The 23020-nt window shown below is 59.9% G+C and overlaps 2 protein-coding genes across 3 annotated transcripts in view; both read left to right on the forward strand.

The window, feature by feature from the left end:
* The first annotated feature begins 651 nt into the window (after positions 1–651).
* On the forward strand, positions 652–16621 carry TUFT1 (tuftelin 1). The gene is made up of 14 exons (XM_050912233.1): positions 652–691; positions 1816–1919; positions 6390–6464; positions 6747–6851; positions 7229–7315; positions 9203–9283; positions 9642–9713; positions 10333–10446; positions 11966–12094; positions 12870–12964; positions 13588–13693; positions 14237–14320; positions 15131–15231; positions 15560–16621. The coding sequence occupies exons 1-14, from the start codon at positions 652–654 to the stop codon at positions 15612–15614; spliced, it is 1248 nt and encodes a 415-aa protein (XP_050768190.1). The 3' UTR covers positions 15615–16621.
* Positions 16622–17607: 986 nt separating this feature from the next.
* SNX27 (sorting nexin 27) overlaps positions 17608–23020 on the forward strand; it is a 33945-nt gene continuing 28532 nt past the window's right edge. For both annotated transcript variants that reach the window (XM_050912362.1, XM_050912363.1), the window contains exon 1: positions 17608–17891. In XM_050912362.1, coding sequence (XP_050768319.1) covers positions 17608–17891 — 284 coding nt within the window. The remainder of the gene's footprint in view (positions 17892–23020) is intronic.

A 23020-nucleotide genomic window follows, 5' to 3' on the forward strand; every position in this document is an offset into this window, starting at 1 on the left:
GCGGGGCTAGAGGGGCTGGGGGCACCCACGGCTCCGGCCCCCCGTGGCTCCGGCCCCCCGCTTTGTTTTTATACGCAGCCGCCCTTCGTCCCCCGCTGCCCTCTTCCCTCTCCGAGTGCTATTTTAAATAAAATCGAGCATTTTAACGCCTGCGGCTCGTCGTCCGTCCGGGGCCGGAGGGATGGCGCAGGCTCCGGCACGTCGGGCTGCGTGGCACCAGGCTCCTACCGGGCTCGCAGAACGCAGCTCCTTCCCCGCTCCGCTGGATCTGGCCTGGAGATAAATCCTCGTTATCGCTAATTAACGAGGATGGGAGTCTTGCCAACTGCTAATTAGCGCCATTGCGTTGATTGGCAGGTGGTTACCGCAGTTCCCCTCCGTGGCCTCGAGCGGGGCCGAGCTGGCTCCATCCCCGAGCCAGCACAGGGCTGGGACGGTGCCCGGAGACCCGGCCAGCCCCGTCCCTGCTGCCTCAGTTTCCCCTCCCATGCCCCGGTGACGTTTAACCAGGACGGAGCCACTGGGGATGGGCACGGTGATGACACAAGGGACACCCCTGTCCCCTCTCCGGGCAGTACTGGCTGTGTCTCTGCGTCACCGCCGCCCAGGGCTGTGCCAGGCTCAGCGTGCCCGGCACCTGGCCCCGCACCCATGGCGTCCCTGCTGCGGCTAAACCGGGCCAGCACAACCGGTTCTGCCCTCAGCTCCTCCTGGACACGCGTGTCGGAGCCGAGGTCAACCACCGTCCCCACCCTGTGCCTCGGTTTCCCCAGCGGCTGCTCGGCCCGGCGAGGCGACAGGGGCCCCGCTATGCCTCAGTTTCCCCCGCGGGCACTGCAGTGGTTGTTGGGGGGCTCGGGGGCCATGGGGTGCGCAGGGGGAGGAGGCGCCAGCTCCCACGGCTGAGCGTGACCGAAGTTTGCCGGTGCCCGGCTTTGCCACCGGCAGCCAGCCCCGAGGGAGCGACAGCCTCCAGCAGAAAATCCCGCTGCCCCAAGCCCCCCTGGGATGGGGTGTCCCCACCCCAGGGCTGGAGCGTGGCCCCGGCTCAGCCCCGGTGACCGCACGGGGCTGGAGCGTGGCCCCGGTTCGGCCCCGGTGACTGCACGGGTCTGGAGCGTGGCCCCGGCTCGGCCCCGGTGACTGCACGGGGCTGGAGCGTGGCCCTGGCCGGCAGGGCTGGGGCCAGTGGTGAACCTGAGGCCGGCTGAGCTCATCACACCGGTATGTGGCAATTAGCGCCCGGCACAGAGGAGGCAGCCGGCACGCCCAGGCCACCCGGCGTGGCACAGGGACACCCGCCCCGGCAGTGCCCAGGTCCCTGCGGCACCCACTGAGCTTGACCCCGGTGTGCAGCCGGTGACTCTGTGGCTCTGGGTGGGGGCACCCCCGGCACCTCCCGCCGGGCTGGACCGGCACTCCGGGGCCAAACCGGTCCCAGGCGTGGGGGGGCCCAGCCCTGGCATGGTTTGGGGCACCACGGCACAGCTTGGCACGGCTCGGCACGGCATCCCACCGCTCGGCGCTGCTGGGCAGGCCCTGGCTTGGTTTGGCAAGGCTTGGCGAGGGTTTGGCAGAGCTCGGGTGGGGTTCGGCAGGGCTTGTTGTGGCTTGGCACGGCTTTGGCACGGCTTCGGTATGGCGTTGGCACGGCTCACGCTGCCCGGGCACGGCGCGGCGTGCCGAGGCTGCCGTGGGCGTGGTCAGCGCGGAGGGGCGTGGTTACAGCAGAGGGGCGTGGTCAGAGCGGAGGCGTGTCTAGCGGCAAGGGGCGTGTCGGCGGGCGTGTCCCGCGGTGGGGGCGTGGCCGTATAGAAGGGGCGGCGGCGGCGGCGCGCCCCGGCAGTCGCGGCGGGGCCATGAACGGGCTGCAGGGCTGGTGCGCGGTGCTGGACGTGCGGCCCCACGGCGAGAGCCCGGTGAGCCGCGGCCCTCCGGGGCCCTCCGACCACCCCGGTCCGCGGGGGCCGCCCCTTTCCTTCTCCCGGTGCTTCTGGGGGGCGGCTGCTGCCCGCGGGGGTGCCCCGGTGGGGCGGGGGGGGGGCGTCCCGGGACGTGCCGTCGGTGGAGCGGGGCTGTGCCCACCCGGCATCGCTGCCCCAGCCTGCCCCGCTGTGCCCGGGGCTCGCCCGGCAGCCGTGGGGAGGTGCGGGGGTCAGCGGGGGCCCTGCGGCCCCTCTCTGCCCCAGGGGACTCGGAGGTCCCCCAGCAGCCGGGGTCCACGGCTGGCCCGTCCCCGGGACCTTCGCTGGGCCGGTCTGCGGGGCTCGGGTGAACCCCGCTGGGGCGGGCGAGGACGGCGGAGCGCACCGAGGGACACCCCGGCGTCGGGGTCCCACCATCCCCTGTCGCACTTACGGGTGGCTCCCGGGAATCCCGGCTGGCGGGCGGTCCCGTGCGGTCATCGAGCCGTCCCCGAATAATGTGATTTTTTGGGTAACGCACCCCTCGAGCGGCTGCTGGGGGCCGTGGTGGCGGGAGCAGCCGGCAGCGAGTCTGTTGTGGCGCGTTCCTCCCTTGGTTACAGCAGGGCCTCGCGTTTTTCCCTTCCTTATCGTTGGGTTTTCCCCATCGCTGTCGGCAGCCGGGCCATCGCCGTGAGGATGGGCCCTGGGTGGGGCTGGCAGCACCCCAAAGCCGGCCCTGCGCCGGCGCGGCGCCCTGATTTCTCCGCGAAGGGGGCGAAGCCGGCGGCGGTGCTCGGCAATTCGGCTTTTTGCTCAGGTTTCAGCAACCGGAGGGATCCCCCAAAGGCGCTGGCGGCGGCGGAAGAACCGTGCCGGCGCTCGGCCACCTTCCCCCGTGCCGGCGGCCGCCCGGCTCCCCGGCCTGAGCCCTGCCGGGTGACTCAGCTCTGAGTCTCCTTAGGAGAGTCCTAATTCCCGGCAGCTTTCCCGGCCTTATAAGGAGCGATTGCAGAGTTGGGCTCGTTTGGCTAATGGGTTATTACGGTGATAAGCGCTTCTGTAACGCCGGCAATCTCCAAACGCCAGAGCTGTTTGCTGCTGATCCTTGGCGATACCCTCCGGGTCAGGTCAGGCCTGTTCTTATTTAACAGTCGGGACAGATGGACGGACGGAGCGCCTTCCCTGTGGTTGCAAAACGCCGGTGTCGGGATTGCCGGCTGTGGTTCCTCAGACGGTGCCGCCTCTCCTCCGCCCGGGATGTGGTTGGGATTTGCGTGGTTCCCTCTTCCCCGGGAGCGGAGTCGGTGCCTCTCCCTCCAGCCAAGCTTTTCCCAAGTGGGGTTTTTTTGGGCTGGATGATACAAAATAGACCAAAAGATTTAAAATCGGCTTCAGTGTCACTAAAAGCCTGTCCCTGCTTGTCCTAGCCGATATCGCTCGCCGTCATTGCCAGGGGACCCGGCTCTTGCTGGGTGGTTGGACCCAAAGGGCCGCCGGGATTTTGGGAGCGCCTCCTCGAAGGGTGCTGGACGGGAGCGCGGCTGTCCTGCCAAAAAGCCTCCAACTGTTGGTGCTCCGCTGCAGCCAGCACCCAAACCTGGGCAAGCTCTCCCGATCGCAGTTAATTCCCGAGGCTGGTAGTAAAAGCCGTAAACACGCGCTGCCAGGCTGGAGTAACTCTTGGGGTGCACGGCTGGCGCGTTAAGGAAGCATTTTCTGTATGAGGTGGGGTTTTTTTCCAAGCAGGAGACAAGTGTGAGGCACTCCGTCGTCTTCCCAGTGCTGGCCACGTTGCAAAACCCTTCTGCCTTCCCCGGAAAATAACGGAGGGGGCCTGAAACCCACTGCCCCCTCCGCTCCGGGGCTGTAAACAGGAGGCAGTGCGGATTTAATGCCAGCCAGGAGGCAAAGGAGTGGGGTAGGGGAGTCCTCACGGCTCCGCTCCTCCTGCCCCAGCCGAATTCGGCACCTCGGAGCGGGAGGACAGTGTGTGCTGGCTGCAGCGTCCCTCTGGGTTGCTCCGGCTTTGCGTCGGAGGAGCTGCTTCTCCTAGAAACAGCCCCGGCGCCGCCAAGGAGCCGATGAAACTTTGGCTGTGGGACAGTAAGAGCAAAGCCCAAAAATAACCATGCGAGAGCATCGCCGGGGACTGGCGTGCCAGCGGTGCGTGAGACGAGAGCCAAATTAAGTGCCTCTTCTCCTCTCCTCCATCCGCCTGGTCCTGGCCAGGCGCAGCTCACCGCAGCCGAGGCTGCTGCAGACAAACAAGCCGGGCAGGGAGGGGTTTGCTTTACCCGGCTGCGGCTTCCACCTCCTGCACCTGCCTCGGCCGCCTTAAAAGCACTCCCCGCACCGAAAAAGCTGGTTTTCTCCCCCGGTGGTCCAGAGAGCCTCGCTCAAACGTCCGTCTTGTGTCTCGCCATCCCTCTGCCTCCCCCGCGCTTCCCCGGCGTGGAGGAGGATGGAGACGGCGGAGCCTTCCCCCGCTGGCATTTGCATGGGTGGTTTCCTCATTGTTTGACCCGAGGTTTGGTAGCGCTGGTGCCGGTTGGGAAGGCACCGGCTGCTCTTCGCTTCCTGCCGCAGCTGGTTTGCATCGGCTCGATGGCGGGTTTATCCAGGAGCAGATTTTTTGGGGGTCTGCTGGGACGGAAAGCACCCGTGTGCCAACTCCGGGTAGTTTTGGCTGCGGGGATGGAAATAGGCCGGTGCTTGTTTCTTATCACAGCAGATCTTCCCCAGGCGAGCGATTTCCTTGGCAGCCTCCCACCCTCGCCCGGGCTTGACGGGACGGGGACGGCGAACGTGAGATCCTGACGCTTGTAAACAAAGCTGCGAGTAAGGACGCGTGAAGGGACTGACGTGCTGCCGGCGGCTCTGCCGGGCTCGCGCCGTGCCGAGGCTCCTGCCCTGCTGTCGGCAGCCTGTGCGGGAGGAGGCTGCTCCGTGCTCTTACCCCCGGCCTTTCCCTGCATCGCGTTTGCTTTAGGCAGCGCGAAGATGATGAGCGATGCTTCGTGTGCAGGCACTGCCGTGAGCCGTTTTCCCTGCCGTAAAACCCCAAGTGCTTCTTGCATCTTCCCAAAACCACGGAGCATGCTACATCCGGCTGCTCTGAAGTTTTCCTGACCGAAGCTTCCAACTTCTTGGATCTTGCCAAGGAAAACATTCCTTGGAGCAGAAGTTGCAGACAAGTATCTGGTTAAATGACCAGTGCTGCTGAGTGCTAGCAGAGCCCAAGTGAAATTTCTCTTGGATAATTGTCTTAACGGGGGAACGAAGGGGTCTGGCCATGTGTTTGAGATCCGTAGGAGGGCTCCTCATTTCCCAGGGAGCCGGAGTTTGTGCGAGCAGCGTACACAAAATATTTTGGACGCAAACAGATGGCTTGTCGAGACTTGGATGGCGAGGAGAGCGCTTGGAAGCGGGGAGGCAGAAATACCTTGACATTGCTTTTGGAGAGCAGGAGGCTGACGTGGCCGAGGTGTGGCGAGGGGCGGGCGCCCGGCGCTGTGCGGGCACCTACCCCGGCTCCGCGGTGCTGCCGCCCGAGAGCCCACTGCCGCGGCCGTCGCGCACCGAGCAGCTCCCGCTTTCGGGGTCGCGTTTAACAAGGACCATGAGCGACGGCTGCCTGGGTGCTGGTGAGGTCTGTCTGGAAAAGGGGGGTTGTGCAGTGCCGTGGGTGCACGGTGCCGGTGTTGAGCTGTGGACGGAGAGTGGGCAACCCTGTGGAGCGTTTCGGGTGTCCGTGTGCTGGTTTAGGGCTACTTATGTGCTCCGGGCATCTCCTCGAAACCTTGCTGAGCTTTGCACGGTGCTGGACGCGGCTGAAACGCCTCTTCAGTGGGTGGCACTGGTAGGAAGGCTTTGGGCAAGGAGTTAAGCGGTGAAGGCCTCCGTGGATGCTCGTAGCCATGAGCCGGGGAGCGCTCTGCTGCCGGTCTCTCTGGCTGCTGCCGAAATGGGCTCCACTCAGCCGGGGCTGTGCCAGCAGAGGACGGGCAGAGCCGTGGGGGCATGTGGCTGTCGCGGTAGGGCAGGGAGAAGGATGAATCTGGCAAGATCCTGGCGCGCGAGCTGGGAACGGCTGCTTTCGTCCTTCTCCAGGGCTGCTACCGAATGCCGTGCATCGGCCCCGCCGTAGCCGGCTGCCGTGACGGATGACGGCCGTGACTCCCGGCAGAGGGCATGCACGAAAGCGAGCCCGGCAATCGCTTCTCCAGCCCGTCTGCATTACCTCAGCCTTGGCTGGGCCACGGCTCCTCCAAGCCCTGATGGGTTTGATAAATGTACTCGTCGTGCGCTCACTAGTACTCATTTTCATTCCAGCGTTACATCGCGGGCTGCAGCTCAAACCGAGGGGAAGGCAGCTTGTCCACGCGTCCGCAGCAACGCCGACCTGGCTGTCGGCTTGTACCGGCGCTGGATGAAAAAAGACTTTTGGGGAGTTATAAAACTGAAACCTGCCTCTTGTTTTAGGAGAGCGTGAAGGTGCTGCGGCTGACTCTGCCGAATGACCTCCCGGGCGACAGGCGCGAGCAGGCGAAGCAGAAGGTGGGTGTCCCCCGCGGCTCGGTTTGGAGTTGAAAATACAAGTTTGTGAGTTAACTTAGGGAGGGGGGGAACGGGCGTTTGGTGGAGGATCGGTCGCTTTATGCTTCGTGAACTAGGAAACTCGCCTCCTGGTCTGTTAAACGCTTCGGTGCCGGTTCCCGAGGCCGTGCTCGGCGCCGCGTTCCTCTGCGAAAGTGCCTGATGCTCATTTGACTGGAGCCGGGCGAACCGTTCCAGCCAGTCTCGCCTCTCTGAAAGCCCTGCTGCTTCTGTCTGTTGCAGCCGGTGGGAAAAGCCTTTGCCATGGTGGCCAACCGATCCAGCAACGGTCACTCCCTGGCCTCCGAATGCATCAAATCCAACGATGGCGATGAGGAGATCATCAAGGTACGGTCCCCAGCTCCCCGGCTTTGTTGCCAAGTGATCTTGTTTAATAAGTGGGGCTGGAGAAAAGGTTTTGTCTGAAGCTACACCGGCAAAAAGTGTAGCTGGCAGCTCCAGCTCGGTGGGCGTCCCTGGCTTTGGGGGCTGCAGCGAGAACCCGGGGCAGCTGCGGTGGCTCTGCGGGGTGGGGGTCACGCAGGAGGAGGAGAAGCTTCAAAAAATGCCAGGTTAACTGCAAAGGGGAAACTTGCGGACAACGTGTCTCGGGAAACGGTGGGATCCGGTGTCCCGATCCCTGCAGAGCTGGGCTTGCTGCTGGCATTACTGGGCTGGCCGGAGTCGGGACGGTCTGACCGGCTGCCACCGTCTCTCCTGGGCAGGTTTACCTCAAGGCGCGGGCCGAGGGCGGCGTGAACCATGAGGAGCACGTCAACCAGCTGAAAAGTGAAGTTCGTTACATTCAAGAGGTAGTTAACGTCCGCGAGGGGCTCTGGCTTGCACGCCGCTGCCTGCACCCGCGGGGGCTTGCAGCGAGGGTCCGGGGCGCTCTGCTTCCCCCCGGGGACCTCCCGCGGGGTTTCACACGAGCGGGCGGCGATGCCCGCGCCGGCTGCGGCACTCGAGCCCCGGCTGAGCCCCAACCACTCCGGCAAACTGGCAGCGGAGCTGAACTCTCCAGTTTGTTGACTTGCCTGTACAGGGCAGCAGTCTAATCAAGCACCATAAATTAATTCAGCCTGACTAATTGCTCTGCTATATGGACTGAATTTGAAGAGAATTGCGTGATGACTTTCCCCCAAGGCTGTCCCCTGCATGCCTGGGTGCGGCACAACCCGAGCCTCTTGTTAAAAGGCAGTTTCTTTGGTATGTCTCATCTCCCAAAGTAAACTGGATGATGAGGCTCTCGGAAGATTAACCCTTTCCTCTGCTCCTGGTGGGGATGTTATTTCTGGAGAGCTGGTTGCAAGGCACGGAAGCGGTTGCGTGCATGTTCTGGTCTGGGCAGCTTGGCCTAAAAAAAAGAAAAAAAAGAGAAAAAGGTGAAAAAAAAAAAATTACACTTGGGATTGCTCTCACGGGGAGTTTCTGTGCTGGGTGCTGGCCCCAGGGAGCAGCAAGGGGCAGATCTGGTAGGGCGGCCTCCAGATCTTTTACGTCATCCTTCTGACTCCTCTGCCAAAAACGCATGTTTTTTTCCCCCGGAAAGAAAGCAGCCTGTTCCCGCTGCCTCCTGCCTGCAGCCCAGACCTGCCTGGCTCCCGCCCGCCCAGGGCTGCAGCGCTCCGGGGGTGTTGCTCACCCAGACCTTATCTCGCAGCCACCCGGATGCCGCAGTTCTTGTGCGTGGTCCTTCCCGCTCCTGGGGCTTCGACTTCAGCTCTTCTGATCTGAGCTTTCCCATAGCTCCCCACAGCTCAGATGGAAACAGGAGTCGGGTTTTAAAAGGGCCTCTGAGCAATAGTTGAGCGGGACTTAGACCTTGTCTGGCCGCAAAGGCTGTACGTAGCCCTATCAGAATAGCTGAAGCAGCACAAGCATGCAGTACGACTTAATCCTGCATGTGAAAACCAGAGAATAAGCTAAACCAGTAAGTCACGGTGGCAGTACCAGTCTGTCCGCATCCAAGAGAGGTGCCCTGCGCTGGGTTGTGGTGTAAAAACCCTGGGGATGTCTTGATCCAGCTGGATCAAAGTCACGGATCGCTGTCCCCGGGTGAAGGGCTCGATTGCTGACCCGAGAGCCGCACGTTGTGCTCTCGCCTTGTCCCTTGTCCTGCCGCTGCCCGGTCTCTGGCAAACTGCTTCGCCCCAGCGCCTCGGGCATCTAAAATCAAGGGGCAGGGATGAAGCCACGCTGTTAATGCTTTGAGAAAGCTTTTCTTTGAAAAGCGTTGGGGCAGCGTTTGCTGTAAAAGCCTGTAAATCATTCCTCTGGCTCACTTGCTCTGACTAATTCGGGTAGCTGCAAGTCAAGACTGTACTTGTCGGCGTCCTGCAGCCTGGCAGAGAGGGAGCTGGGGAACAGCAAGGGTCTTCTCAGCACTTCAAAGGTGAAGTCGATGATTAATGCATGAAAAATCAGTACCGTCTCCAGATTGTTGCTTTTTTTTATTATAATTTTTTTTTTCCTTCCCATGATGGTGTGGGAGAGCTGCCTCGCAAGGATCGTATCTGCCAGAGACGGTGCTGCTTGCAGGCAGGGCTGTAGTAAAGCCAGAGGGTCAGGCTGGCAGAGCAGCCATCAGCTGCGTATCGGCGCAGGGCATCGTAGCAGCCGCGCGCCTTCGTTTGATTTCTGTTAGGCTGAGTGACACTGTCCATGCAGATCAAGCTAAATTGACTTGCCTTTGCCAGGCTAGAAGTTCTTTGAAGAAGCTGCGGGAAGACTTAAGTAGTAAACTTGAGAACAGACAAGGAGATAAACAGCATGCACAGGTAACGGGAGCATTTCTCGGGCGTTAAATGACATTGGCTTATTATAAAGATGTCATCTTCGGGTCCGGAAAATGATAGAAGGGGCCTTAAAGATCGAGGCGCTTGTGGCGGATGAAAGCCACGTTGGCACCGTTCACAGGCAAAATTCGAAACCCACGCAAGCACGTAACGAGGAGTCAGTAAGCAAAACGCGTTGGCTGGCCAAATGCACTGTTGCATGTCCGTTTGCAAAAAAACCCCTCGGTCTCGAGTCGCTGCGGTGCCCCAGAGCTAGCTGTCTGCATGCGACTGTGCTCTCGCGCGAGCAGCTGTGCCGGCCGGCGTTGCATCCCTGTCCGTCTGTCCTTTGCTTACGTAGGTCATGCTGGAAAAGCAGAACGGGAGCTGGCTGTACCCCGAGAGGCTGCGTGCCGATTCCTGGGAGGACCAGGTATGGAGCTAAAGAGGGGGATTTCAGCGCTATGGAAAGAAATACGGGTTTTAGTTTGATATCTTCCTCCCAGCAGGTCACTTTGAACCTGTTCAGCACACGCTCAGCTGCTCCTGCAGCAAACTCTAGTCTTTTTACCAGGGTCGGATCAGAAATGGAGTGCAGCTCTATTAGAGCAATAAAAATGTGCACAATGGGTTTTTAAACCTCTGCACACGAGAGGTTTTTAGCAGAAGGGATAACAGGAGTCTTCAGCTGGTAAATATTTCTCCAGCTCTTCGTCTTTCCCCTGGCTGGGGCAGATGCTCTGGGCTGGGGTTTCAGGCTGGGTTGCTGTGGACCTGGTTCACGTTGCAAGGTTTCAGGTTGCCCAAGCGCGGATCAGGATGGCATCCTGCAAACAGGGCTTGGAAGGCAACCAAAGGATACTGCGCGCGTTATCTTGAGGGCTGGAAGCTGTCGCTCAAGTGTGGGAAGCGAGGACAGGGAGCGCCTTTTGTTTTTTCAAGCTGAGAAGTGATGTTACCAGGCTTTGTCACCAAGAGCGCTGCCCACATTGGGGCGGAGGGCTCCTTTAATACCTCCCGACTGCTCATCCTGTCCTGTTACGTCTCCGCAGGAGGAGGACTGCTCAGGTGAAGACGTGGAAAAGATCCGACAGACGGCAAAGAGGCTGTTCACGAAGCTGCAGGAGGCTGAAAAGCGCCATCAGTTGGAAAAGAAAGCCTTTGAGGTGACTACGCTGCACACTTCTCTGCTGGGAAAGTGTGATTTTTATTTTATTTTGGTATTTTTTTTCTTTTTGGAAGTCTGAGGAGCTGCATGGGCACACGAGTTTGGGCTGCCAGAGGTGTCTGGCTTCTCCTTGCAGAGCAGCGGGCTTGGTGCGTGCTGTTAAAATACACCGGGGAGTCCAGACCTGGCCAAACCCCATCAAACTGCCTCCCTGGTTGCCCAGATGAGACTGAAGATATAAATGCTTTCCCAGTTAAAAATCACATAAAATAAAAGGGGCAGCCAGGTTGGAAGGCAGTCCCTCCAAACTCTGCCGAGCCTTTCCAACCGTAGCCAGGCTCGGTGCGTGAGAGGGGTGTTTCTTGGGGAGTGGGGACCACCGGAGTGTCCCAGTGGGTCAAGCGGAGACCAAGTCTGCGGTTCCCAGCCACGGTGCTGGGCTGCTGCGGCCGTGCTGGCTGTCGTGGTCTCTCTTGGAGCTCAGCCTCCTCATCTGCAGGGCTGTTTGCCGTAGAGAGAGGCGAGCTGAGCGGGAGGCACCCGGACCCATCGCACGGGTCTCCTCGCCTGCCGAGCGGTGCTGACGAAGCTGCCGCGTTCGCTTCCCTCCCTTCCTCGGCCCTGGTGATTAATGGTCCCCTTCGGTTTGTTTTGTAGTGACTGCTCATGTCCCGGATGGGCTGGGCCTGACCGCGTCACCCGGCAGCTCTGAGCGCTGGTGGCAGCGGTGACGTCCCGGCTCGCGTCCTGTCCTGCAGACCAAACTGGTCCTGGCCAGCCTGGGGGGTTCCCCGCAGCGGGACGGGGGACAGCGTCCGCTGGGGAAGTGGGTTTGAGCGGCGACCGCTTCCTCCGGCGCGGGGACGTCCGCCCACCCGCAGCGGCGGCACGTGCCCCGAGGACGTCTGTCCTCGCGCATAGGAAGTCGTGTGGTTTGGTGGCGTTTTGGGGTCTTTGGTGAGCTGGGATGGTGACTGCAGGCTCTGAGCCCGGACGGAGATCCTGGGGACGGCAGGGATGGCTGTTTCGGCAGTCGTTGGTCCTGCCAGCACTGCCCAGATGTTCTCGGTGTGCCTTGTTGTCTGAGCCTGCTCTCCAGCTGTTGTGGGGACCCACGGGGACAGCCTTGTCCCCTCTCGGCTCCTGAGCCGTTGATGCGGGCGTGGGGCTGGCTGCCGAGGTCGGTTCCTTGGGCAGATGGCCCGCGAGGAGCCTGCAAACAGCCCCAGAGCGCGTGTGGCTGAGAACGAACATGTCTCTTGCGTTTGAGGAGCCTTTATTGCTACAGCATTTAAGCGCTCGCTCCTTTGAAGTGCTTTGAAGCCGGGGAGCTTTCTGAAGAACCTCTTCTCTCTGAAGCACGTCGGGCTGTTTGCTGAGACGCCCGGCTGCCTTCAGCAAAATCTGCCTGCCAAGGCTTCGAGCACCGGTGCGGCTTCAAAACATTGCTTGGGAGAGGGCTCCGGTGTCCGGGCACGCGAGGGTCGGGGGTAAAGCCATCTCCATCTTGTTTGCAGAGGACGGTCTCGCAGTACCAGGAGGAAGCGGAGCAGACGAGCTCTGCCCTGCGGAGAGCGGAGAAGAGCGTGGTGGAGAAGGAGGTGCAGGTGGATGAGCTGCAGAGGCTCCTGGCAGGGATGGAGAAGGTAGGGGCCCCGAAGCCGTGGCGGGGCTGGTGGGATTAGCGGAGCTGCCTGGTCCCGCTCTGTTGGGGGGGGAACGGGAAAGCCTGGTGGTGATGAGTTTGGCAGCGCTCAGCGCAGACCCCGCAGAGGGTCTCGGACCGGCTGCAGGGTACCCGCCATACGGAGGGTTTGACTTCCCAACCAGGTCTAACCCAAAAGCGTGGGGCAAAGCCAGCTGCTGGGAACGGCCGAAAATCGACTGTTGCTGATTTAGACTTGCATTTCTCAGGTCTAGAAGATCTGGTCGGTCTGTGCAAACTCTTCCAGGTATCCTGGAAACAAGTGTGCCGTCTAGACAGCTGCCCGGTTCTTCTTCTCGTGGGGGCATTAACACAACCTCCAGCCTTGATTATATTTTATTTTTTTTCTAGCTGTGGTCTGCTCATAATACTATTAAAGTCGTAAATCTAACAGTGCAGTATGAGCATGAAGCGATCTGAGACTGCGTTCCCTGGCCCGACAGCAGGGAAGGAGATGGGTTGGTGCCTTGCCTGTATCCTAGGGGTAAAGGAGTGGGACGTCTGCTGTCGGTCATCTCTGCGGCTGCCCTTGTCTGTCTGTCTCTCGCATGTAAATTTAATGCTCATGAAAACAACCCGCAGATTGAGCGGGGAGGCTGAGCTGAGCCTGCCTGGCTCCCTGGGTGTTTGTAGTTCCCTGCTGTGCAGCGGAGGCCAAGGAGCATGTGTTGCGACTTGTTTCCCTGCGTGTAACTCGGCCTCTCGCTCTGCCGCAGGAGCACAGGAGTTTGCTGCTGAAGATGAAAGAAGGCGAAGCAGAGCTGGCAAGGCTGAGAAGCGTGGAAGGTGACAAGCTCGCCGAACAAGACCGGTGAGGCTTGGCCTCCGGCTCGGCTGCCAACTCCAGAGCAAGCCCACGCCGCTGGGTCGGGGTGTCAGCTCGCTGGGGCATGACTGCACATTCCTGCGAAGGGCGTGCTTGCTCTCTGGCTTGCAAAACAGCACCCTACTCCCAAGAGCTGACTAATCTCCAAATACCTCCTGCAGTTTTGCTTTGCTCCGAGAGATCCGGAGCTCCGGAGCTGGGCTGCCCGGAGACCTCTAGCGGCCCCGCTGCGGGCCGGGAGCTCGGGGCAGGTCCTAGGGAGCCTCCGGATTCTCCCCGTAATGTCGGATTCGTTCCACCCAGCCGGTATCCTTGTGCTCCAGGGGCTAATTGGCAATGGCTTGTTTCTGGAAGGCCTTGTTTGTGGCCTGACTCTTCCTGATGTTCCTGTGTCCCTGCAGCCTGTGGTTGCTAGTCTTTGTGGCTCCTGCTTGAATAGGTTTTGTCTCTCCCTCTCCTTACCTCGTCTAGCCAAAATATTTCAAGACCTGCGTGGCTGTAGAGGAGAGCCGGCTGATAAAAAGCCGCTCTGGGCATGGCTGGGTGGGTGCTCCCTTTCTGGGAAGCCATCCGGTGGCTCCTGGACGCTTGTACTCTCCTTCTCCCAGGTCAGCCCAGCTGGAGAAGGAGGTGGCCATGCTGCGGGAGAAGATACACCACCTGGACGACATGCTGAAAAGCCAGCAACGCAAAGTCCGCCAGATGATCGAGCAGGTGAGAGGAGCGGGGCTGGGGCGGGAGGGCGGATGGGGCAGAGCCTGGGCGGCCTCAGAGGGGGCTCAGGAAAAGAGAAGGGAGGAGGAAGAAAAAAATTAAAAGATCTCTTGAGCTGCTTGGAAGCAAAGAATCGCTGGTTTGTGGGGCTGAGTCCCTTTGCAAACCGAAGGGACACAAGTGCAAAGGCAGCCCAGAGCCCCGTCCTGCAGCGGGGACTGTGCCGGGGGGACAGCCCAAAGGGCTGCGGCGCGAGCTGCCCTGGGCCGGGGAGGGTAACAGAAGGAGTGTAAAAGGAGTGCTGTGCACCCAGCTTGGCCTGCTGAAAGGGTTAAATCTCAGACTGTGTGAGCGGAGGCTCCTTCACCTGGGGCTTAATTCTCAAACTTAATTTGAGGCTTTTTTGATTGGTTTTTATGCAGACCTTGGAGTTAATGTTGTGGGTGTTAACAGGCAGAATAAGCTGCCCTCCTTCCTAGACGTTTCTCCAGCCCAGCCGTACACGAGAGGGATTTTCAGCTGCCGTGAACTTTTCTCTTACAGCTCCAGAACTCCAAAACGGTGATTCAGGCCAAAGATGCCGTGATCCAGGAGCTCAAGGAGAGAGTCGCTTACTTGGAGGCTGAGGTGCGTCTTAGCGGGGCCGTTCCGGAGGGTGCACGGGGTCTGCTCCCAGCTCAGACCCTCTCGTTGAAACCTCCCAGTGTGACTGGTTTGTGCATGCCTGCGGGTGGTGGCCGGGCTCCCTCGCGGCCACCAGCTTTGCTCTGGGCAGAGCGGCCGGCAGCAAAGCCCTTCCCTGGCACCGACGCCTGCTTCATGTAGGGAAGTGTGCCCTCCGCAGCCCCGAGGGCTGTGCTGGCTCCCCAAACTGGTGTGACAGTTTCCAATGCAGCCGGGGTTGCCGGAGCAGCTGTGAATTCAAGCCGAGTCCCAAATAATCTCATCAAGCACATTTCTCTGGCAGCAAATCCCTTCTTGCTTATAAAGCTGCAGCTGAGTGTGTGCGTGTCAGAAATTAAAACTGCATTCCATCCTCTAGGGTTGTAACGAGTGTCAAACCTCTCTCCTTTTTTGGAGAAAAACTGAGCCTGCACTGGCACTTCTAGCGTTTTCTTCCCTCCTCGTGACTTATTTTGCTAATTTCTGGTTGGGGACGGTGTGCGTGAGCACAGCCTGCTGTGAACCTAGGTGGAAAACAGATCCAGCAAGAGAGGTTGTGGGTTTCCATGTCGGGTGTTCGGCAGGTCTTACAAACCATCCCGGCTCTCCTTTGGCGAGCGGTCCCCGTGTAGGGCTGGATTTCATTTCGCTCAGGAAAAAGCTGCCCCATGGCAAGAGATATAATACTGGAGCATTCCTCGGCAAGCGATCTGTGTGCCCGCAGCCCGCCTCTCCCCAGCTGCCCGCCGCTAACCGTGGCTCCGTCTCTTGCAGAACCTGGAGATGCACGACCGCATAGAGCACTTGATCGAGAAGCAAGTCAGTCGGGGCGGCCACAGCTCCAGAGCGCGCTCAAAGTCGGAGTACGTGAGCAGGTACGTGGGGAGCGCGTACCCTCCAGCCTGCCCGGCTGCTCAGCGGCTTCATCTGCAGGTCCACGTCTTACCTGGGGCAGTGGGAGCGGCAGTCTGGGAGGAGATGCTGGACCCAGGGGTGCTCTTCTGGAAGCGCCTTGTATTATTGTCTGTTTGCAGAGAGGTCTCCATTCCTGTACTCCTCCTTCAGGGGAGCAGCAGTCCCTCCTGTGGGCGGTTTTGGGGGGAGCCATCACTGACCAGGGCTGGGGCAGGACCCTCTCCCGCGGGTTTCCCCCCCAAACCCCATCCAGTTCGTCTGGCTGAACAAACCCTTTCTCTCTTGCAGCAAAAGGCTGACGGGCCCCAAGCCGCTGCCTCTCATTCGAGTAGTGGAAACATGAGCTCCGAGGGCCGGTCCGAGCTGAAGACTCTCCCCTTGTTATCGTTGACTGGATTTCCCTGCTTGACTGCCGTCCTCTGGCCTCTGTGCTCCCGGAGTCTCCCCGGAGCTGTCGGCGGAGGGCTGTGCCCTGGAGAACTGTGGCAGCCGAGGACAGACGTAGCCGGGGCGGTCCTGGCAGAGGAAGGAGGTTTGCGAAGCGTCCCCATTGCTGTCCCCACTGGGTCCCAAGGTCACAGGGATGCCAGTTTGGAGGCTGGGACCAGCCGGCCCCGGCGTGGGCACGGTGGCTCTCTGGCTGGAGAGCCAGGCTCGCTTTCCCTGGTCAGTCCTGGGTTTGCCAGGGTTGCTCTGCGAGAGCAGCCTTTGCTTCTGAAGGGCTTCGTCCGAACAGAGCCCCCCCCTTCAGCTTACAGCTTGCCAACATGGACTTGGGGTTTAACCTTTTTCTTTTTTTGGTTAAAAATAAATAATAAAAAAAAAAGATTCACTCTTACAAAGAAGAAAGAAATCCTCCTGAAACCGGACTCCTTCCTACAGCAAAGCCCAATGCGTGACAAGTTGGGAGCCTCCACCTCCGATCTCCAGCACATATCTGGCTGCTCCGGACTTGGCCAAGGCTCACGTGGCCAAAAATCAGTGTATCACCATGCTTTTCCTAAGAGCGTAGAGAAATTGTACCCGACGTACATGTAGTGTTTAAACCCAGAGGCTGTTCGGTTTGTTACCTGTATTTATTTCAATAAATTATTGGTGTCTTCCAATGATGTGGTGACAGGCATGATTGCTGCTGTCCACCTCCACGGGAGCACAGTTGAGGACTGCCTGTCCCATGTTTGAACTGGAAAATACCAACCAGCTTCCTCTGGGCTTGCGAGTTATTGCCTGTCTTGTGTGCGCCCGTGCTCAGGAAAGGAGCTTGGGTACATCTCAAGGAAAGCCGTTGGCATTTGTACTGGCCATAGCGGTGAGGCAAACGTGCTGTAAATACACCTCACGACTGTTAATACAAAAATACGTGTGCCTGAATCCCTCCGACCGTAGTCGATTGAATTAGGTGTGAACGGTGGAAATGTACCGGGGTGGGGGGTGGATTCGGTGTTTTGGGCGGCGCTGGCTGGGCTCCCTGCTTCTTGAGGTGGCTGTGTGCACCTTCGTTTCTCTTTTTTTTTTTTTTTTCCTTGCTGGTGTGTCAAACTCTACCAAACGTCCCCATCCTGCGCTCCACGGGAGCGAGCTGATGCTGTGTCCAACGCCGTCGGCACCGACTCCTGTGGTGCTGAACGCCGAGGGCTCAGCTGGCTGCTTCTGGATTGGAATTCCTCTATGGCTGCCCTCCCCACGCAGCCTCTCCCCGGCGCCTGGGGGGGGAAGGCGGGCGGGCTGGGGCTGCGATGTGGCTCTGATCCAGAACCAGAGCTCCTCTGCCGTCCCCACAGCGCATCTCCGAGGGCTTTGGAGCGCAGCCCTGCAGCAGCCCCCCTCGTGGGGCGCGAGCTGGGCTCCGGGCCGGAGCCTGCGGCGTTTCAGTGCCTCCCTGGCGCTCCCGCTCCAGGCAGCGGCCTGTGCCACCTGCCTCCATGGCGGCCGGGGCCCCTGCTGTGAGGGAAGGGGGGGCAACGAGAGCACCCTGGCAGCGAGGCCTGGCCCAAGCCGGCCCCCGGCCCTGTGGCAAGGCCTCTCTGCCACCTGTTGCCTTATGAGGCCGCGTGACGTCACAGCAGTGACATCACGGTACGGCGCCGCCGGGCACAGCGCCCCTCCCCCCCGTTGCCACGGCGACGCGGCACTACAGCTCCCAGAAGGCCTCGCTCCCGCCGTGCCGGACTACATTTCCCAGCGTTCACCGCGCCCGCGGGGGGGGCGACGACGGCGGCGGCGGCGACAGGACTACATTTCCCGTCGTTCCCCGCGCAAAGGCGGGTGGGCGGTGCCCTACGGTGGCCGGCGCGGTGGCGGTCGCGTGACGGGCCGGCCGGGCGCTGCTCGCCAAGATGGCGGACGAGGAGGGCGAAGGGCTGCCGCGCTCGGCGGCGGCGCCGCACCGGAACGGCGGCGGTGAGGGGGCCCCGGCGGGGCCGGGTGGCCCCCGCGTAGTCCGCATCGTCAAGTCGGAGTCCGGCTACGGCTTCAACGTACGCGGCCAAGTGAGCGAGGGCGGCCAGCTACGGAGCATCAACGGCGAGCTCTACGCCCCGCTGCAGCATGTCAGCGCCGTGCTGGGCGGCGGGGCGGCCGACCGCGCCGGGGTGCGCAAGGGGGACCGCATCCTGGAGGTGTGAGTACGGGGGGGCCGCCGCCCCGCTGCTGCCCTGCCCTGCCCGGCGTGGGGGGCTGCCCGCCCCCGCCCCGCTGCCGCCCCCTCCGCTGCGGGAGGGCTGGGAGGGGGGGCTGAGCCTCGGGGGGGGGGGGCTCGGGGGAGTCCTGGGGGGGGCTGAGCCTCGCTGGGGATTGGGGCGTCCTTGGCGGGGGGGGGGCGCTGAGCCTCCCTGGGGGAGTCGTGAGGAGGCGCTGAGCCTGGCTGGGGGCTTGGAGGGGTCTTACGGGAGCCTATAATGGGGGGCTAGGCCGGCTTCCCCTCCTTGGGGATGTGGGGGGGCTTATGGGGCGGCTGGACCTCACCAGGGGGCTTGGGGGGGCTGGTTTGTTCTTCTCTCACCAGGGGCTTTGGGGGGGCCCCCAGCGGAGGCTCCTATGAGGAGCTGAGTTGGTCTGCCCAGATGCTTTGGTGGCCCCTGCTGAGGGGGCCCGGTGTGGCCTTCTCTCACTGAGGGCTTGCGGGAGCCCTGACTGGGGGGGGCTGGGCCAGGTTCCACTCACTGGGAGCCCTTAGGGGGTCTGGCCTCCCCTCACTGGGGGCTTTGGGGTCCCCTTACGAGGGGCTGGGCCAGCCTCTCCATCCCCAGGGACCCCTTTATACAGAGAGGGGTGTGGACTGCCTTCATCCTCTCATTGAGGGTTTTAGGGTACCTCTTTTAACAGGGAGTTGTGGGCCAGCATCTTCCTCCCTGGGGGCTTTGGGGATCCCTTTGGGCATGGAGGGACACAGCCTCCCTCTCCTTGAAGGCGAGGCGCTCACTTGTCAGGAGGTTCTTTAGAGGATCCCCTTCTTTGTGGGGTGTGTGGAGGGATTGAGGGTCACAGCCTCAGGAAGGAGCCCCTCTCTTGGAGGACGAATCTGGGGTCCCCCCCACCAGCTCATCCCTGGGGAGATTCTCCCCCCACCTTTGTTTTTGGGGGCACCCCTTGGATTGCGGAGCAGGAAGGGCTCACAAGCAGCAGAAATACCTGTAGGAGCCATGTCCACGGACCTGCCTCCCCGGCTGGGAAGGGGCTGGTGGAAGCGGGTGGCCGTGGTGGGGAATTTGCCTGGGGAAGCACTGGGCTCCTGGAGAAAAGCTGTTCCCGAGGGAGATCCCTGGTAAGGAGGGGAAGTAGGTTAGGAGACGTGAAAGGAGGTGGCTGGAAGGAAGGGGGAGCTCACCCTCAGAAAGTCTGCAGGGGAGAGAGCAGGGGGAAGGACCCGTGGCCTGCAGAAACCGGTACCGGGCTGGGTGAGCTCATGGGTGCCCTCGCAGAGAGCCGGCGTGGGCCGGGACGAGGGGTGCGAGGGTGCAAACCCTCCTCCGGTGAGTGGGACCCTCGGTCTTCAACGCGGAGACCCTCCTGGGGAGGGCAGGGGGATGCTTGCGGAGGGAGGAGGCGATCTGGCGTGGCAGGATTGCTGCGGCAGGCATGGCTGGGCAAGGAGGGGGGCAAAAAAAAAAACCACCCCCTTTGGGATGAGACAGGGGTGCTCTCTGGAGTTGGTGGCCTGCCTTCCCCCCCCGCAGCCGTGCAGCTTTGCAGAAGGCGGCAGAGATGGAAATGCGCACTCAGGGATGGGACCGGCTGCTCGGTTTTTCTTCCTCTCGGTCACTGGGACCACGAGTTGTCCAGAGCCGTGCGGTAGCTGTTTCTCGACAGCAAGAATTGTAATGTGAGCCTGAAAACATCTTTCCATGGGAATGCTTCAGCTGTGTTGAAACTGATCTTCCCCCCCCAAAAAACCCCTTTAAACTTTGAGCCCGTGTTTGCGGACTGACATCGGTTAGATCTCTTTGAGGGCTTTCTGTAGCCTCAGCCTGCCGAGGTGTATTTTTCTCAGCATGTTCCCCTTCGTCTTGTGGTTCTTGGGGTTGGTTCTGCCCGTGCTGAGCTGTGCGATACTCCTGATCCTTACGTATTTGTACTTCATGCTGAGTTGGTTAAGTTCAATTACTTATTAATTACAGGGATTTCATAGCAGCAGGAATGCTTTGCTGCCAGTCTTTGCAGGCTGCAGTGTGTGAAGGACAACAGCATGTGTTTGGGCCCAGCAGAGAAGATCTGTTCTGACTAGCCCGTGGCTAGAGAGCTGGCCGTGCCCTGCAGAAAGCTTGCTGTTGGGATTTGGCTCTCTCCCGTGTGACCCAAATACTTTACGCTTTGATTTTTCTGTGCAGAAGAACCGTTCGGGGGGTGAATTCTGCACCAGGAGGATCTACTTGAGAGAACAGCGTTTATTGACCGAGGGGAAATATTTTGTATGCGTTGCAAGGTGCCGAGCTGAAATTCTCCCTTGTGCCCGCTGTGGGGAAACACTTAAAATGCCGTGTTTGAAATCAGAGGTAGGTTTTGAGGCCGGCGCTGGAATTGGGGTTCGGTCCCCAGCGTCTCAGCCGGCGCGAGGCGAGGGTCCGACCTTTAGTCTGTTGCCAAACCACTCAGCGGTGTTTGAAAGAGTTAAGACCTGCAGATAACGACGGTTAATGAGGGGGTGCGAGGGGTGTTTGCTCCTGGCTCTCTGGACCCCTGGCTTCCCCCTCCGCAGGGCAGGGAGCAGCTGCGGCTGGAAGGATGGGGGATTTCCTCTTGCTTCATCTGCCACTTCTCATCTCCTGGGAGAAGTCGCTTTTGATTTGCCCGTGTATCTTCTTGTAGCACTGCCAGGTTGGCTCTTGCCCTTTTCCAATATCAGCTATCGCTTTTGTTAACCTGGCTGCATAAATTGGCCTGAAAAATACTACGTGGTACCAGCCACGTTTTGGCAGCGTGAAGTCCCTGTGTCTCTGCACGCTCTGCCAAGAGGACGCTCTTTCTCCCTGGGTCTATTAAAATCCAACTCCTGCAAGTAAACCTTAGCACGGTTGTGAGCTGGAGTAGAAAACAATACAACAAGATTCCAAAAATAGCTCTGATTTCCCTTCCTTTCCACAGCAGCACCCTGCGCACAATGGTGGGGGTGGGGTTCCCCGGGAGGCACGGGGGCCCATCCGCCGCCGCTGCCGCCTCCCCGGCACAGCCGTCCCGGCCCCGGCACCCAGTTTTGTACTGCCTGCCGGACCCACGGCGGGCTCGGCAGTCGCGGTGAACTCGCCGAAAGCCGGGCTCCGGGTCTGGAGCTGGGCGGTGGAGCTTCGGGAGGAACTGCTGGCCGCTCAGCGTCTTTGCAGATCTCGTGTCGTGTTTGAGTGCCGAAAGCACGTGCAGGTTAGGTGTTCTCTGAACAGGCTCTTTATTTCCAAGCGGGACTTTGTTTCCACCTCCTGCGACTCCGAGCAAACTGGCCTGGGAGGGAGGTTTTTTTGTAGCAAGAGCCTGAGCGACGAGATTCTTCTGCTGCATGGGCTTGATGGAATTACTGAGGCTGTCGCTGCGGAGTAACGGGGTATTTAGCACGTGGTAACTTGTCTGTGGGGTCTCTCTCCCCACGTCTCTTCCCCGGCTCGCTCTGGACGTGCACGGTGCTGGAAGACCCAGAGACCACGTGGTTTTCCTCTGCGAGGTGGAGCACAACCTGCTTCCCAGCCCTCATCCAAAACCAGAGGATGTTTCGGGTGTTCTCTGAAGGGTTTGTTTAGAGTCCTGTGCCCGCCACAAAGTCCTTTCTTGCCATCCTTCACTGCATCGCGCTCCGTATCTAGCACCTAGCTCAGACCTCTTGCTTTCGAAGGCTGGTTTTGCAACATAGCTATGGCGTGCTCTCTAATCTTCTTAGCTGGTTGTGTGTTTGTGGGTGTTGAGGGCATTGGAGACAGACAATGAAAGCTAATTTAGTTCTTGATTATCGCCCTGAATGACAATCATAACTAATCTTGACAGGGAAGAAAATCTCACTAGCATTTGCTCTGCTTGCAGGGAAGCTTGCTCAAAAATAATTGAACAGATAAAGAAGGGATTTGTTCTCAATATTATTGAACTGTGTGTGGCGGAAACCTGGTCCGATCTAGGTGTGATTGCGAGAGGAGGGGGGTATCGTATCCCACCAGACCAGAGAGGTGGTCTCCGTCACTCGTTCCTGCATCAGAGAAACGTCTGAAACGGTCACAGGACCTTCTGCTTTGAGGGAAGGTGTCGTGCCCCTCGATACGGGTCTTGATGGAATAACACCCCCCCGGAGACGGCTTCTTCCTAACCCTTGTGGGGAGTGACTTGTGCCTGGTGTGCAGGGTAAAAGGCATTTCCCACAGGAGATTAAACTCTTTATCTCTTCTTGGTCTAAAGTCTAATTTTGTGTATCGACGTGGGACAGACAAAGCTGGTTCTGCTTTGGAAGAGTCCGGAACAGTCTGTAAAAAGGAGGCGGCAGCTGCGTGCTCTGCTTATTCGCAGCATTTTGCTGCTCGCACAAAGGGCGCGCGACCAGAAAATCACCTTACAAAGAGGTCAGCCGGCTTTGCCTTGGCCAAAGTCTTTAAGGGTGTCTCTTTCCTTAACCTCAGACAATTTAGGAAGTGGATTGAATCAGTGTTGGAAGCTTTACCTTACACGGCTGGATGGTAAGAAGGTGGAAGACGCGTGGGGATGCGCGGCCCCCTCGCTGCTTCAGAGGAGGGTTGTTGTTCTGCAGTTGCAGCAATAGGATCTCACGAAACGTGTTGAGTTTGGCTTGCAGCCTGGCGAACCTAAAATCCCTCTAATCACCAGCTGATAGATGTCTTTCCTCCCCCCGCCTCTCAAACACACTGTCTTCCCGGTAGCGTTCCTGAATTCACCCCAACCTTTCCAGACTCCGTCCCTCGCTTTCCTGCGCACATTTTCGGAGCGTTTTTACCGTGGGTCAGCATCTCTTCCCCTCTTATGAAGAGGGCTGCTGAAGCGCAGGAGGGGGAGTGGATTCGCCCGGTTAAGGCTGTAGATTAGAATTGGGAATAATTTGGGTCTCCTGATTGCGCCTTTTAGCCTGTGCTCGGTGTGCTCAATAAGGCTGGCGTTGGCTGTTCGAGTGAAAAACTGCAAATGTATCTTTTCTTTCTTGAGAGATAACAGCAGTGGGTAAATGAAGAACCCTCGTGTGCTGGGTTTTCCATTAAGCGTACAATTAGATAAATGGAAGAGCCCTTTTATCTACCCTGGTTTAACACTTCTGCAGTATATTTAAACAGA

This window comes from Gymnogyps californianus, chromosome 29 (assembly GCF_018139145.2).
Source record: "Gymnogyps californianus isolate 813 chromosome 29, ASM1813914v2, whole genome shotgun sequence".
NCBI lineage: Eukaryota > Metazoa > Chordata > Aves > Accipitriformes > Cathartidae > Gymnogyps > Gymnogyps californianus.